General features: G+C 43.3%; 1 protein-coding gene across 1 annotated transcript in view; it reads right to left on the minus strand.

The window, feature by feature from the left end:
* Positions 1 to 8891: 8891 nt before the first annotated feature.
* Positions 8892 to 15272, minus strand: part of LOC135241889 (OTU domain-containing protein 7A-like) — a 71683-nt gene continuing 65302 nt past the window's right edge. The window contains exons 12-13 of the mRNA XM_064312651.1: positions 14479 to 14563; positions 8892 to 13872 (exon numbers count right to left, since the gene is read on the minus strand). Of these exons, the coding sequence (XP_064168721.1) occupies positions 12460 to 13872; positions 14479 to 14563 (1498 nt within the window). The 3' untranslated portion in view covers positions 8892 to 12459. The remainder of the gene's footprint in view (positions 13873 to 14478; positions 14564 to 15272) is intronic.

The following is a 15272-nucleotide window of genomic DNA, read 5'->3' on the forward strand; positions in this document are numbered from 1 at the left end:
CGATTTTATTGTGTTGGGTTTTATGTTGTGCAAGAAAATCTATTTTCTTTCACAACATGAAAAAGAGAGTATGTTGTGGAATGATGTGTTTGATGAAATGTTGCGATCCCTCTGAAGAACACCATGCACTGGTTTAAAAGACGTGCAAGCAGTTTTTCTCAGCAACCCACACCGCCTCAGCCTCCCGCTCTCCCTGGAAGCCCCTCCATTACTTCTGGGCAGTGTTCTCCCCCCCCCCCCCACCCCCCCCCACCCCCCCATATCTGCCAAGCATTTCCTACCTGCAGCCCTCCGGCCATCCTGAGCTGGAACTCTTTATTCCAACAACACACACCGCTTGAACTCTGCGTACACTCACTGCCTTACAGGAACACTATCAACTGCACAATACACCGTGATTAGCAGGGCCAGTCTGCACACAACCAGAAAAGACCGGCTTGTTCTCAGGGCAAACAGAATGTCTGTCACGTTGTCCAAGGCTAGCAGCAACAGGTGCAGTGGTGCATCATAATATAGTGCAGTCCATAAATATCTGGACAGTGACAAAATAAACGTTGTTTTGGCTCTGTACTCGAGCACCTTGAATTTGGAATGAAACTATTTGAGGATTAAGTTCAGAATATCAGCTTTAATTTGATGGTGTTCACATCCATATGAAACATAGGAATTGCAGTGCAGCCCCCATTTTATGGGACCAAATGTATAAATCAGTTTCCCCTGCTACTGCTGCTGCAACTGTTACACCGTTGCTACTCTTGCCACTACTGTTATTCAATATTACTGCTGCTATTGAAGTGATTCCTAATGGTGATGTTACCACTACTATTATATTACTACATCTCTTCTGCTCTAACGCTATTTCTACTGCTACTCAGTGTTACAGTGGTTTCTAGTTACTGTTACTGCAGCTACCTGCACTGTATATGCTAGCCATCTCTACTGTTACAGTTTTACTGTTACTACATTCAGTATCGCCATGGTTATTGCTGCTGTTATTGTTACTGATACAGTTACTTCTACTGGCAGTGTTACTACTTCTGCCACTGATATTGCACTGGGATAAAGGGCTGTTCTCCAGTCTCTACCCATCAGCAAGCACTGGCAGTTCTCCACAAGGTTGTATAATCTGAGCTATCCTGTGTCTTTTAACAAAGCCAATGACCTAAACTTCTCCAGGGAACCTGAGAGGCAGACTTGGGCCCAAGTCTCTGCACGACACACCCGTCACCTGTGTCTTCTGTAGGAAGTATGCACTGTTCTCATTCACCAACTCAAATATTCACTGGAACTGATAACATAAACAGCAAGTACAATAAAGTGGGCATTTGTTGATTCTTTTGGAAGAAATTCTCTGTTACCTCTGGTTAATGACATTTGTGCCGCACGTATTTTGTGCCTTGTAGAGGCCTCTCGTGCACTTGAGTTCATCCCCTTTGGGTCTTCTCTAATCTGACTTAAGATCTGAGGTTCCCCTTGCACACCTTCTTGCCAGTAACGTTATTTTGAATTGCACAGAAATTGTTATACTTGGGAACTGCAATTATGATGGCCCTGTCCTGCATTTGTACTGAATTTGCTTATTTGTTATTTGTAGTCTGTACCTCATAATACTTTGTCATATGACAAATGCATTGCTAATCTATTTGAATGGCTTCCAGGTTTCTTTTTTTTAATGCTTTCTAGATTTCAGGTTTTGTCACTTCTGGAATGACAGTACATGTGCGAGTGCTTTAGAACTGATCTTGTTCTTTATCTTTTTCCTGTGGAAAAGCCAGCCTTTCTCGGTATTTCCCTTGTTGTTCTGTCTGCGATTGGGCTTAAGGCTTTAAATACAGACAGCCTTGTCTGTGCTATGTCAGCGTGACATGTCTTTGGAATGTTTGATTGCAGCTGTTGCATTGCTTGAACTCTCTGTAGCGTTCGAATCAGCAGTTATTTCTAAAATGCAAAAACACACCAGCATTACTAGGATTTCCCAGTGCTTATTATGTTACTGGGTGGTTACAGATAAAATCACTGTGTGCAGCAATCAGGCATGATGTCATAGACCCTGGAGAACAGCTCCTTAGCGTTATGTACCGCTCTTATACGACAACTGGGGGAGAATTAGGCGATGATGTTAGCTCTTCATTTAAATTTGAAAGGGAACTATCCTTTCTATTACCTTTCAGTAGAGAGGGAGTGTTTTACCTCACAAAAGAGAAAATTTATACACGCAGGATGAAAATTATGCACAGCAGCTTCTCTTAAAAAATGAAAAACATACCCCTCTCCCTCTTTACATGCTAAAGATAGAGAGTGTCTCTGTCCTCACCACCTACAGACAGACCCATCCTTCCTGAACTTGAATCATTCGCTCCTGAGTGAAGCAGGAAGGAACAGGGCCCTATAAATAGAGCGAGAGAAGCCCGGTGTTCTCTACACTCTGGCTGCTTATCAGTCCGCAGCCTCTCCTCTGTGCCAGTCCAAACCGCCCACATGCCAGGCGTCCATGTCAAGCACACTATCGGCGCTGGCACTGCCAGGGCGTGCGTGGCACCGGGGCTGCTTATTCACCACCTCAGAGAATTTCACTCTGCTTTTTGGCACAGACCGCCTTTTAAGAAGCACATCAGGGCTACTCTCCACAATAATAATAATAATAATAATAATAATAATAATAATCATCATCGTCGTCATCATCATCAACATCATCATCATATTTCGAGAAAAAGGGCTTTTATTAGCTACATTCACAATTTTAATTGTAAATCAAGTTCAAATGACTTGAAATATAATTTCATTTGAGAGGTATACATCGCAGGTGTGTAAGATATGCCACTTTAAACCAATCTAAGAAGCTTTGTGGTCTGTTGTTCTTATTAATGAAATGCAACTACAACTTGGAAAATTATCTAAAGACTACGTGGATATGATCTGATTTCTCACCGTGAAGTTCAGACATTTTTAGAAATGAGTCCCCAGAACAGAAGCAGGCTGCCAGTTCCCGCTTCTTTAATTGACGTATTGGAGAAGTCGCTCATGGCAGATGATATGGGGGCAGTCTTGCCAACTGAAACGCTCCCTCTCTGAGTGATGCTGAAACCAGTTAGACGCTACCCTGCAAGGTGGGCATTTAGTACCACTCTACACCCAGCCTAGTACTTTCACAGGGCACACGCTTTCACAGTTTCATGAACACTTCACACATCCAGCAGTCACTTTTCCCTTAAAGCACATTTTCTCACTATCTTTGTGCACTGTTTAATGGAAAAGCTCTGCTATAGCAGTTCTGCTTCATTACAGAGCTGGTGGCTTCAGAAGTGACAAAGGGTGTCAGGAATGGTTGTGGGTACTGGTTATTTTTCACAACCCTATTTTTGGACACTGCTGTTAAAACTGTATGAAACTGTTACTGTATAAATCTATATGTTAATAGTTTCAAAATCCTTTATTTTAATAACATGGAACCAACCATTCTGGGGTCTTTTAAAACAAGCACTAACATCTTTTAAATGCTTGCCTTAAAATGTAATCATTAGGCGGCTATTCAAGATGCAACATCAGAACCACCCTCTTGCTGTGAAAATGTGTAGAGTGTGATGACAATATCTATAAAGCACCAGGATAACTATCTTTTGTTCACTGGCACTCCCACTAGATAACCTTTCCCCCTTCAACTATACAATGAGATCACTTGCTGAAACAAAGATCTCACTGTATCGTCTGTTCATTGAGTCCTTTCTAATAGTCTATCTCTCATGACAATGGCATCATTTACTTCAAATGATACAAACTGATTAAGACATATTCTGTTGTCATGTCATCATGACAGTTGTACAGTATCACAGTCATTCCGATTTATTGGTATTGTGTTGTGACCATATCCATTTGTTTTCAGATGATTGATTTACATACTGTATCTGTAATCATTCTATGAATCATTGATATAGACACACAAATACCTCTGGGGTGGAGCATCCTCTCTGTGTTTTTAAAAACCTGACTGCATTGCCTTTAGAGCAGCAGGCATAAATTGTGTCTTGTTGCCATAGTAATTCAAACTCACGGGATATGGTGTAGAAGTAGTGTACTGGGAACAGTTGTATTTTTTAAAACAATTTAGAGTACACATTGAACCGTACAAAGGGTGTTGGTGTTAGTCGTATAGAGCAGAACTTGTGGACATGTCTTCTGTCCTTTCTGTCCTTTCCACATCACACCAAGAAATACACACACACACACACACACACACACCCACACCACACATGCATGTACACATACACACCAAGCATCTATCACACACAGACATACTCATCTACAGACACACACAGTAAAAAAAAAATGTATGCTTTCTCTTGATGCAAATCAAAGTGAAACCCAATATCATATCAGTCATCAATGATAAATGAATGATGCATTTGCAGACAGCAACTGGAGGGGAAATAACATTATAGAATTTAGAACATCTTGGAACTACCTCACTTTTGTGGGTGGAAGCATTTTTGGCTGTTAATTGAGATATTATTTATTTATTTATTTATTTATTTGAGGGAGGTGGTTACAGTTAGGAATATTTCAATGATAACTTCTAAAATGTATCATTCCAAACGGCCTCTACGTTTCATTAAAAGTCAGTTATTTTTTATTCTGTAGGAGGACATAATTAAACAGATTTTTTTTTGCGCATGAGTCTGTGTATTCACTTGTGTCTGAACACTGTACAAGGGGGGATGCGTGCGTGCGTGCGTGCACGCGCATGTTGATAACAAGACGCCCACGTAGAACAAAGAGTACTTCTCAGAAAATGCAAACAGCACGACAGAGGATTATGTCAAGGGAGCCGTGGTCGTGACCGTCTGTTCTGGGTGCTTTTCCGTGGGCTGAGTGCCGGTATTCTCTGACCCGCTCCTGAGCCGCTATCTGTAGGCGGTTCGACCCTTGACTGCTATTGCGCATACTGGTTTTCCTGGAAATAGCAATAGCAAGACGGAATAGGCGGCGCGGGCAGGTACAACGTGTGCAATTCCTTCTCCCTTGGTTTCCCCAGCGAAAGCTGTCCAGCCCCTCCCACTCTTCGTCGGTTAGGCGAACGCTTCACGCTCTTGTGGAACTGGATGTGCTCCGAGTGTAGAGCCTGGCACCAGGGAACAAAGCTCGTCTCTGTAGACGGGATTTCTCTCTCCAGCGCGGGTCCACAAAGAGCAGTCTCAGCACTAACACGCTCTCCGAGGTTAGGCCTTACCCTGGCTAGAGGTCTCAAATTTTAACAACCTCAATTAAACCTATTGAAAATCAACACGTGGTTTATCCCCGACAATGTCGTGCTTCATTCTCAGATGGTGTGCTACCATGACGTAGGGTTTTTAAATATGGCATCACATTATTTATGAATTGTCATGATCAGTTTTTTCTGCAGTAGATAGATATGGTTGCTTACATGTAGGCCTAGTTTTTGTTTATATGAATATTAATACAAATCATGATGCATTTTATCTATACGTCCTGTTTCGTGCTAGATTTCATTCGAATCTGGAAGTGTCTACAAATTAGTCATAAACCTAAGCAAAAATTAATCGAAAGACTTTGCTGTTTGCTGTTTCTCCAAATCTGAGAGCTAGTAAAACTGAGAGCTAGAAGTACTATTGAGAGCTGTAGCTGCTGCTGTTGAAATTACGTGAAAGGTGAGACATTAATTAGTGGTTTTTAGAAAGTGCCGTCATCGGGGAAATTATTGACATGCAAGTCGGAACAGGGAAGCAAGGCTGCACGTCATTTCAGCGCATAGGTACTTGCACATCTATCTCTCTCCCTCCCTCCCTCTCTCTCTCCCTCCCTCTTTCCCTGTGGACATATACGTTAGATGTTGTATATATTTATGTGTGTACTAGAGTTTGCAAGTGTCTGTGTGGGCTTATTTTATGCATCCTATATGCGTTTACAGGAGTATGTTTGCATGTGTGTGTGTGACTTAGAGCTCTAAACCCCACTTAGAGGGATCCTGCTTTTTTCATCGTAGGTCTGTCCAGTTCAACAAAACTAAACTGCTGTTGCGCATTTACCTGATCCATTATCTTGCTGCCTCGCTACCTGCTAAGCCCCTGTGCTAAACACCTTTACCACTTCTTTTAGTCTCCCCCTTGTCTTACCTTCCCTTCTCCCCCTCTCTCCCTGGGTGAGCACTGCGTCTTTACCTTTGTGACAATCACAGTTTCTGGTAACATACCAATAGGAGAATATGACCTGCAGTTTAGCTGTTTCACTTGAAGATGTCTTGACTCCTAAGGGACTCCTAAGGATGTTTTAGTGCGACAGAACCTCATAAAAATGATTACGACTGTGTGGGAACTTCCTTCATAGATGCGCTGACAACTATGCAGGACATTGAAAGGCCTTAGGACTGAAGTACTGAACTCACTGATTATTTATATCCCAGGTTTTTGTGTGGTGGAGACGTGAACTGGAGATGCGTGCTCTGCAGCTCTCCTGTGTGGGCGAAGGTGCGGATGCAGCGGGGTGCAGTGCGTGGGACGGGCTGCTATTGCACCGGCTGCCTGGCAGCAGAGACTGGGCTCTGTGTGCAGACAGAATGGGAGCCATTGTCTTTGAGGGAGGGGAGGTCGAGCCAGGGGGGCTGGGGGGGGGGGTGATGGGGGGGCTGGTGGGGGGGGTTGCAACTGCAGCCTTGTGTCCGCTACACTGTGCTCTCGTGTTTCGAGTCAGGGTTCAGGCTGGGTGAGACAGCAGCCGCTGTACAAAGTGAGTTTGGGTTGTGAACTTGGTGACTCTCAGCTCTGCACTGGTATGGCTGTGCTGGTGTACACCCAAGCAGCCTAAACCAGGCTGCGTTTTTGAAGCTCACTTCCTTGTCAAAGTAATGTACTTTTGTGAATACTGCATCCCTGTAAGGTTCACAGGTCAAGGAGAAATCATTAAATGTATACATATGTTCTTAATATAGTGGCACGTGGCCTTTTTTCAGTTTTTAGCTCTAAGAATTTACAAGCCAGTCTGAGACCATTCATACCGCAAAGCCCATTGTGAAAAGGCTATAACTTCATGAATCACGCAAAAACTTGTATGCACTGTTTGAGTAGGTGTAGATAGGCTGTGCTCTCAATCCAGCATTGTGCTTCATTGAGATTCTTGACCCTGAATTATTTATCAGCCCCTTTACACTAATCCATAGGAATGGTGTAACAACACCCAAAGGCGCTGGCAGATTTTTACTAGAGAGCAAACAGTCACATACAGGAATCTATATACCTGGCCTTAAGGAACATTGATGGATCTCTCTTGCGTAGGCTGTGGACTTGAAGTACACTTGCTGCATCCAACCAAAATGCTTCCCCCAGGGCTTCATTTTGGAAACACAAAATGAAATTTGAAGCATTATTTAGATATGTGTTAAAATAGACGACTGGAGGAGAAAAAGTGAATAGTTTGTCACAGAACAATCCATTTCGCTTTGGCAACCTTCCCAAGCGCTGCTTTGGTTGCAGCAGCATCAGCCGTTTTCAATTGTTCACTCGCTCACATCATTCTGTGCCTGAGGGGCATTTCTCTCTTACTGCCCCCTCTCCTGGGACCCCAGATTTTCGGGGTTTATCCATTAGCTGTGAGGTAATCTCAGGATAGAGATACTATCTTCCCTTTCCGCTGAGAAAGCCCACAGGCCTCTTGAACCGATATCTCCTCAGCTGGGGAGTACCACGAGGTGCAGGGAGGGATAGCCGGAGGGTGGGACTAGGAGGGCCTCTGTCAAATTATGAACTCATTCCCAAAATACACAGCAATGCAACTCTGAATATGTTAACTTACCCGCGACAGCCATAATTCTTGGAGCCGGGCTATTGCATGACAGGAAAATTCTTGGAGTTTTTACTGGAAGGAAAAATGCAATTACAGGAAATGATTTTCATGACACTATTAGGGCTTTTCAGCCAAATAACTACCATGTCCATTCATACCTGGTCAGCAGCAGTATTGCAACTAAAATAAAAATGAATTTGACCAGAAATACTATTTTGTTTATAAAGATATACCAGATCACATATTTTTTGAACATCTTTCTCTGGCTATCTCTGTATGTGTGGGTCATACCATTTGGGAAAACCAGTTATATTCAACAATATACAGATGTGACTATGTATTGTAGTTAACTGTTTCACTTGGAATGGCCTGGCTCTAAGACAGTTTTGAGTGTGGCTCAACCTCATTAATACATTGCACTTATTTAAATGCTTTCATACAGTGAGCACTCTTTCATAAATGCATTGACATATTTATTTAAGGCCTTGAACTGGAGGACTAAAATTGCACCTGGGATGCATCACGTTTTGTTTTGAAGAAGTAAAAGTACTATAGAATCTCTGTGGTATGAATGCTTATTTCGAGCTTGGAACTGCTTGTGAAATTTAAAAGTGATGTGAAACTACAAATTTTAAGAAATTAAGAATCCTTTATTTATTGTGGTCATGTATTTAAATTACAGTAGCCTCATTTTAAAAATAGGCTACTCTTATTTCGTAACTATAAAAACTAGTGTAAGCGAATAACCAATAATATAACAAACAGTTATCAGAAACAATCAGCATATCATTGGAGCACTACTTTTTTCTGTGTTGGCAGATTGTCCAGAGGATTCGGTATTTGGCTATAAGAGGAGACAAATAAAGGGGCGCACATTACTGCAACAAGAGCGGTTCAGTGATATATACCATGGAGCCTGCAGTTGCTGATTTTATCATTCAGGAGACTGCAGTTGGTAATTTTTGCAGAGTTTGCAAATCCCACAAGTGCTTTCCTTGACTTATAAAATGATGCCTCTCAACTTTACTACCATGAAGGCTTGGCTACAGACACTATATATATCCATAGGCTACATATATATGGCAGTCTATAGCCACAGATTCGTACAAAGGTATTTTATTGCGACTCAAAGACCTGAAGGTTGATGTGAAATGCAGCCAGTTGTTGGAGAGGACAGGAGACCCATGGGAGAGCTCTGAGGTGTTCCTCATAAAATGCAAAGACCTACAGTCATCACAACCAATAACAGGTCCAACATAAAAGATACACAACACCTTAGAACCAAAAAACACCTGAATAAGCACAGCATACAAGTGTTTATAAACATGAATGCAAACTTATATAGCCTTAACATTTCAGAAGGAAACATAATATAGGAGTGATGGAATTTATGATATGGATAGGGTCATACTGTACAGCATCGTATTCCAGTTGATACTGGCTTGTGTAAGCATTTATGAAGGCTGATGTAGTGGTTTTGTCAGTGTTGTGCAGTTTTCATGTGGAACACTTCAGAGAAAGTAAGCACTTCCACCCTGATCTGCTTTTAACATTGAAATGCAGGCACTGTGCTGTATATAATGTACAGTAGAAATTATGTTAATTAGCTGTGTGTTTAGTGACTCTGCAGTTGTACATAATGTGATATACCACCACTACTGCTCCATGTTGGAGGATCTCAGCGGATTAAATTAGTTCTATATATAACTGTGACCAGTTCCAGCAAAATGAGGTGCAGCTAGTTCTGATCAAAAATGGCATTTTTGAGATGACAAATTCCAGATATCAACAGCCGTGAGAAGATACATTGTTGGTTCCCACGTTCCTTATATTTCCATGTATGGTACCAAAATGTTCAGAATAAAATTCCTTTTCATGTCAGTGAGTCATAAAGAAAGTTAGTTTTGAAAAGTTTTTTTATGTTAAGGCATTCACCCTTTGGTTAGGTTTTTCAGTCTTTGATTGATAAAAAAAAGACATGGGATAGTGGGGAAGGTTGTGAAGTTGTCTGTCCTGAACTCAGTCGAAATCCAATGCACTTTGGGAAATGCTGTTCGTGGGAACATTCTGCAAGAGAACAGGCCAATTAAAGGGGGATCGTGGGCTGGTATTGTGAGCCAACTTACATGAAATGTACGCTTAACAAGACCTGTTAAAGAAAGAATGTGAAAGGCCATATTTAATGTGTGATAAGGTAAATCTAACTTCTGATGAAAATATGAAACACCTGAAGCCTTAATTCTGTGGATTGCGGCTGTTACTCAATTTTACATTTTGCCGTGTAATATACAAAGCGGCTCTTAATGTTTTAAAAGAATAATCAATTGATATCAATAAATGATCTATCACAGTCCGGATTAAGTTCTATGATCACATTTTTGACCACATGCCTCATTTTTCCAGAGGTGCTCACAGATATAGCTGAATTCCTACCTTGAGTATTTCTTTTATAATCTGCTACATGATGTTTAGTACAGTTGCAGTTGCAGAAAGGGAAAAAATAGGGATAGGGAAAAGAGCTAATAAAAGCAAATGTATTGTATGAAGGTCTATCAGCAACTTAAACAGCATTCATACTGAGACAGTAAACCTGAAAACTCTAAGCTTTCATAAAGCTCAGTTTTCCTGAAGGTTCTTTTCCTCACAAACCCAGCAATTAAAGGAACCAACCAAAGTGGCAAATGTGTCCATAATAAAAAAACACTAAATATTGCCTCATGGAATTCTGTGAAAAGAATATAAAAATAATTTTCTATGTTACAATTGACCCTTGGCTTGTAAACTCCCAAATGCACTGTAGAGTCACATTCTGTAGTCCACAAACAAAAACACACAACACCGCTCTTTTTTTTTTAACAATAAACTAATCTTTTTTGTTCTTTTTCCTTTTGCTATTTACATTGGTACCTAATGTGCAAATTAATAATTTAAAGTAGTGTAAAACTGTCAAATGAATACAAAATAATATTTTACATTTCTAATGGTGAGAGTCCATGAACCTGTTACATACGACCTGTCGAGTAGAAACATGGAAACAAACTGAAAACACAGCCCACATCTTTGGCCAAAAGACAGGCGGTTAAGGGCAGCATGGCACTCAAGCATATTACAAGTACAAACACAACAGTGCAAATATGGAATGCTATTTTACAGTGATTACTGTTTTGATAAACAACAAGGTATTCAAATCAAACACGGTTCGCTTTTTCATTGAGGATAGGCAAGTGATATGACAAGTTTGTGGTGTTGGGAGACTTATCTCCTCTGAAATGCACCCACATAATTCACAGGCTTCAGCTGACTGAAAAACTGAAACGGGGAAAGAGATGAACAGATTTCATCACAGGTCGGGGCCGGTGAAACGGCTGCTCGTCCCTGCATGCCGTTTGGGCCCAGGCCTTGTTTTTTACGTCAGCGAAAGCAGTGAACGGTGAATGGCACAGCGAAAGACTGCCAATGAATGGCGATCATCCCTGACTCTGACGTCCGAGCGATGGCGGACGGAATGTACTACGGTGTGTCTACAGTGGGCAGAGGGAATGAGGTGGAAATCTTTATTTATTTAATCATTTCGGCTTTCCGTGGTCATTCCGACTTCACTGATTCAGTCAGTTATATTCATTTTCCAAGGAAGCTGCTTCTCAGTTTTGAGTACCTGAGAACGATGGAGGACATTCTTTTTGTCTGCCTGTTTATTTTTGGTTGGTGTTTTTGGCACATCATATTTTTCCTGTCAAAATAATTTTGGCTTGATAAGCGGGAACTGTGCCATTGTAGATTAATGCCAGCGTGTGAATGCTAGTGAGTGAGGAAGACATCTTATTACATCACATATACCTTTCACCACAAAGTCCTCTACTCGAATATGGCCCACAGTACTGAGCTATGGGATGTTAACCCACAAACAAGAAACTAAATGGCTTTGACTTTCATTCCAACAGACTTGCATCTTCTGCAGAAGATTCATAAGACATTTTAACGAAGCCAGTTAGAGGCTGTGATTCAAATCCCTTAATCAAGGAGAAAAAACACCCAATTGCGCAAATGCATAGACAAATTTAGAAAAAGTTTGCTGACATCGATAAACTTATTGCTTTTTTAATGTCACTCATTGCCTGTGCATTTGCCTCTGTGTAACATTTTTTGGACAAACAGGGGAGCAATATTTTTCTATTTGGAGACTTTAAGGTCTGGTCTGTACAGTATTGCATTTCATTTGATTAGAACTTTCTCTTTATTTTGACCCGTGAGAAGCCGTGCATATGCTTCATCATTTGATCTTTCCTACAACGTTATGATTTTGCAATATGGCTTAAGGGCAACCAGCAAAGAACTGAGCTCTCCAACCACTTAAACAACTGCATTCAGGTAAAAATGTGGTGATGGGTAGTGAAAAACCTGTGGCCAAAGCTGTGGGCTGATTTCAGTCTGCCCCGCCCTTGTTATCAAGTAACATTGACCTTTCGATATTGAGAGAAAGGTAACAATAATAAAAGCAAAACTGCTCTTAAACAGGAGTAGGAAATTTGTTCTGGTCTATGCTTTGCAGTTATCTGGTTATTCGTGGAGCGAAGATGGTCGTCTTTTTGTTTCTCTCTCCGAGGACATCTGCGATGGTTGCTGAGGGCCAGCTGGTTAGCCTCTCTCCGGCTGGCAAGGCAGCGTGGGCTATCCAGGTCTCTCCCTCTCCCTGCGCTTCAGCTCCTCCCTGTAGCAGTAGGAGCAGTAGTTCTCCGTTTCGGGCCGCCCGTAGAAGGAGCAGTTCTCCCTCCTGCAGCGCTTCTGCTGCGGGCAGTAGAGGGCGCTGCGGCCTTTGGTTTTGTCGTGGCTCAGCCACCCCCGGGGGGAGTCCTCGTCGGCGAACGCCAGGCAGTCCCGGACGTCGCTGGCGTTGAAGCCGTTGGTGTAGGTGTGCGACTTGTGCTCCCCGGGCATGTTGTAGGACAGGGACTCGGCCGTCTCGGCGGTGCGGACCCCCGACATGCGGGCGGGGCTGTAGCTCTGGGAGGACAGGGAGCGGTTCTGCTGGGGGTAGGTGGCGCAGGTCTTTAGGGTGCCCACCGCGGGCTTGTAGGGATCATCCTGGAAGTTGGACGACTGCAGGTTGACGTCTCGCAAGTGAATGACGCTCTGCCTCTGAATGGGCGGGGTATGGCTATAGTGGGCGGACACGGGGACGGGCCCCGCCCTCTTAGCACCATTGCTTGGGGAGGAGAAGGGGGCGGGCGTGGGGCTCTGCCTCTCCTGGATCTTCAGGGCCAGCTGGGAGTTATGGCTTTGGTGCAGGACCGGGGAGCAGCCCTCATTGGGGGAGCTGTCTGACCTCTCCGACCGCTCCTTTTGGATGGCGCTCTCCTGCTCGGGCTTCTTCAGGGTCGTCCCATTGGCTGGGGGCTTCTTCTCCGCCTCCTTCCTCTTCTGGTCCTGCTCTGCGCTGAAGCGCTCCTGGGCGCTGCTCAGGTAGAAGCTGATCATCTCCTCGTGGAACTGGTGTCGGTGGCTGGTCAGCAGCAGACCGGCGAAGATGAACTTCCTCTCGCCCTGCATGGCCGCCCGCAGGATGTTGAGGCTCAGCTTGACGTCCGTGCTGTATTTCCACTGGTCCGTCGCCTTGTCGCCCGACGCCTTGCCCGAGCCGCCCTGCTTGTCCACGGGGGAGGAGCCTGACGCCCTGTCCGTGGGGGAAGGGCTTGTGGCCTTCTCCGATGAAGACGTGCTGGCAGACTGCCCCGACTCCTCCTTGCTCCCCTTGCGGGTTTTGGAGTCCTTCTTCTTGACCTTCTCGCCGCTGCCCGAGTTGGATCTGCTGATCTTCCCATGGACCAGCCCCCCCAGGCCCCCCATGTTCTTCTTCAGCTTGATCCCCAGGGACTTGCTGAGGGTCCCCAGCTTGTTGGCCACGGAGTCCGTGCGGTTCTTGTCCTTGCGCTGCTTGTCCTTGTCCTTCTCCTTGCCCGGCTTGCCGCCGTTGACATTGGAGTTGCTGCAGACGGACTCACGGTCTGAGTCCATGGAGTCAGCCAGGGACTGCACGTCCTCTCCTGCCGACGCCGTGGGAGACTCAGGCTGAGCCAGAGGGGCCTGAGAGAGAGACGGAGAGAGAGAGAGAGAGAGAGGGAGGGAGGGAGTGAGAGAGAGTGAGAGAGGAAGAGGGAGCAAGAGAGAGAAAGAAAGAAAGAAAGAAAGAAAGGGAGCAATAGAAATAATACAGCTGCCTGAATCGCATGTATAGAGACTCAGCTGCCAAACCCAGCAGAAAAATAAATGTTTCTAAAGTAATATGTAATTTATTATAATGAGCTTGCCACACTTCATATATCTTTATGTATGTTGACTTTTCACTCGTGATATGTGATATAATATCTATAAGTAGGTTTTGTCTAGTCATTAAAATCTACCCTTCTAAAGAAAACAGCTAAATAAAGTTTTTAAAATACGCTGTAGTGGGGAGGTATATTTAATACAGAATAAGAATTCATGTACAGACTAATTATAAGAGCAATTAGTCATGAAATATTCAAAATATCTCTCCCATTATAAATTTCAGATATTTCACAGTATTCCCACACTAACAAACAAAAAATACATACTACAAGATTGTTAAACTGTGACTAATGGGTAACACAGGCCAAATACAGCCAGCACAAGACAGCTTTTTCCTTAAGGGATGTAAAAAAAAATATGTACCCTTGTTTCCGATGGGATTCGAATCCATGTTACATTCATGTAGTTGTGCAGAAGGTTGAGTTTGGCTTCCAAGGACAGGATGAGACTGAAACAAAGGGGAGAGAGCATCAGCACACCACAATATTGAAATTTGATTTCATTCCCAACAGCAGAAAATCTATGCAGTGCTTTCTGTGTCCTGTGCCTGAACACACTCTGGAACACACAGATCCACTACAGGTCCATCCCCAGACATCCCCCCCCACACCCCCCACCCCCCTGCAGGAGTGACTCTACAGGTGTCTTCCTGCTCATTTGCATCTGACATACCCTCATATACAGCTGTTTTTGTCTCAGAGTTAAAAATAAAATTAAACCCACATAATTGCCACGTACAGAGGCTTTCACATGAGTCATGTGAGCAGAACTGCTTTACTCTAATGTGCGTGGCAGATGAGGTTTTACAGGCCTTGTTTTAACACTGACACTCAAGTGAGTGTACTGTTCCTACACCCTCCCCCTTCCTCCTCTTCAGCTTTTCTATTAATTTCATTACAGAAAAAAAGCTTTGCAAGTATCACACCTTATCCCAAATATGTGATTAGAATGTTCTAATGCTGATGTAACAATCAGTACTGTTGCTGTTGATTCCTAGAACACTTGGAAATACTAAGAATTTTGAAAAAAAAAAAAGCCAAAAAACCTACTCTTCAAAGTGTCCAAGCAACTCTGACTCTCCAAACCCCTGTCTGCTCATGGCATATACAGGCATCTCACAGTAGGCTCATACTGGCATAGTCTGAAGGGTGAGCATT

Source organism: Anguilla rostrata, chromosome 16 (genome assembly GCF_018555375.3).
Source record: "Anguilla rostrata isolate EN2019 chromosome 16, ASM1855537v3, whole genome shotgun sequence".
In the NCBI taxonomy this organism is placed as follows: Eukaryota; Metazoa; Chordata; class Actinopteri; order Anguilliformes; family Anguillidae; genus Anguilla; species Anguilla rostrata.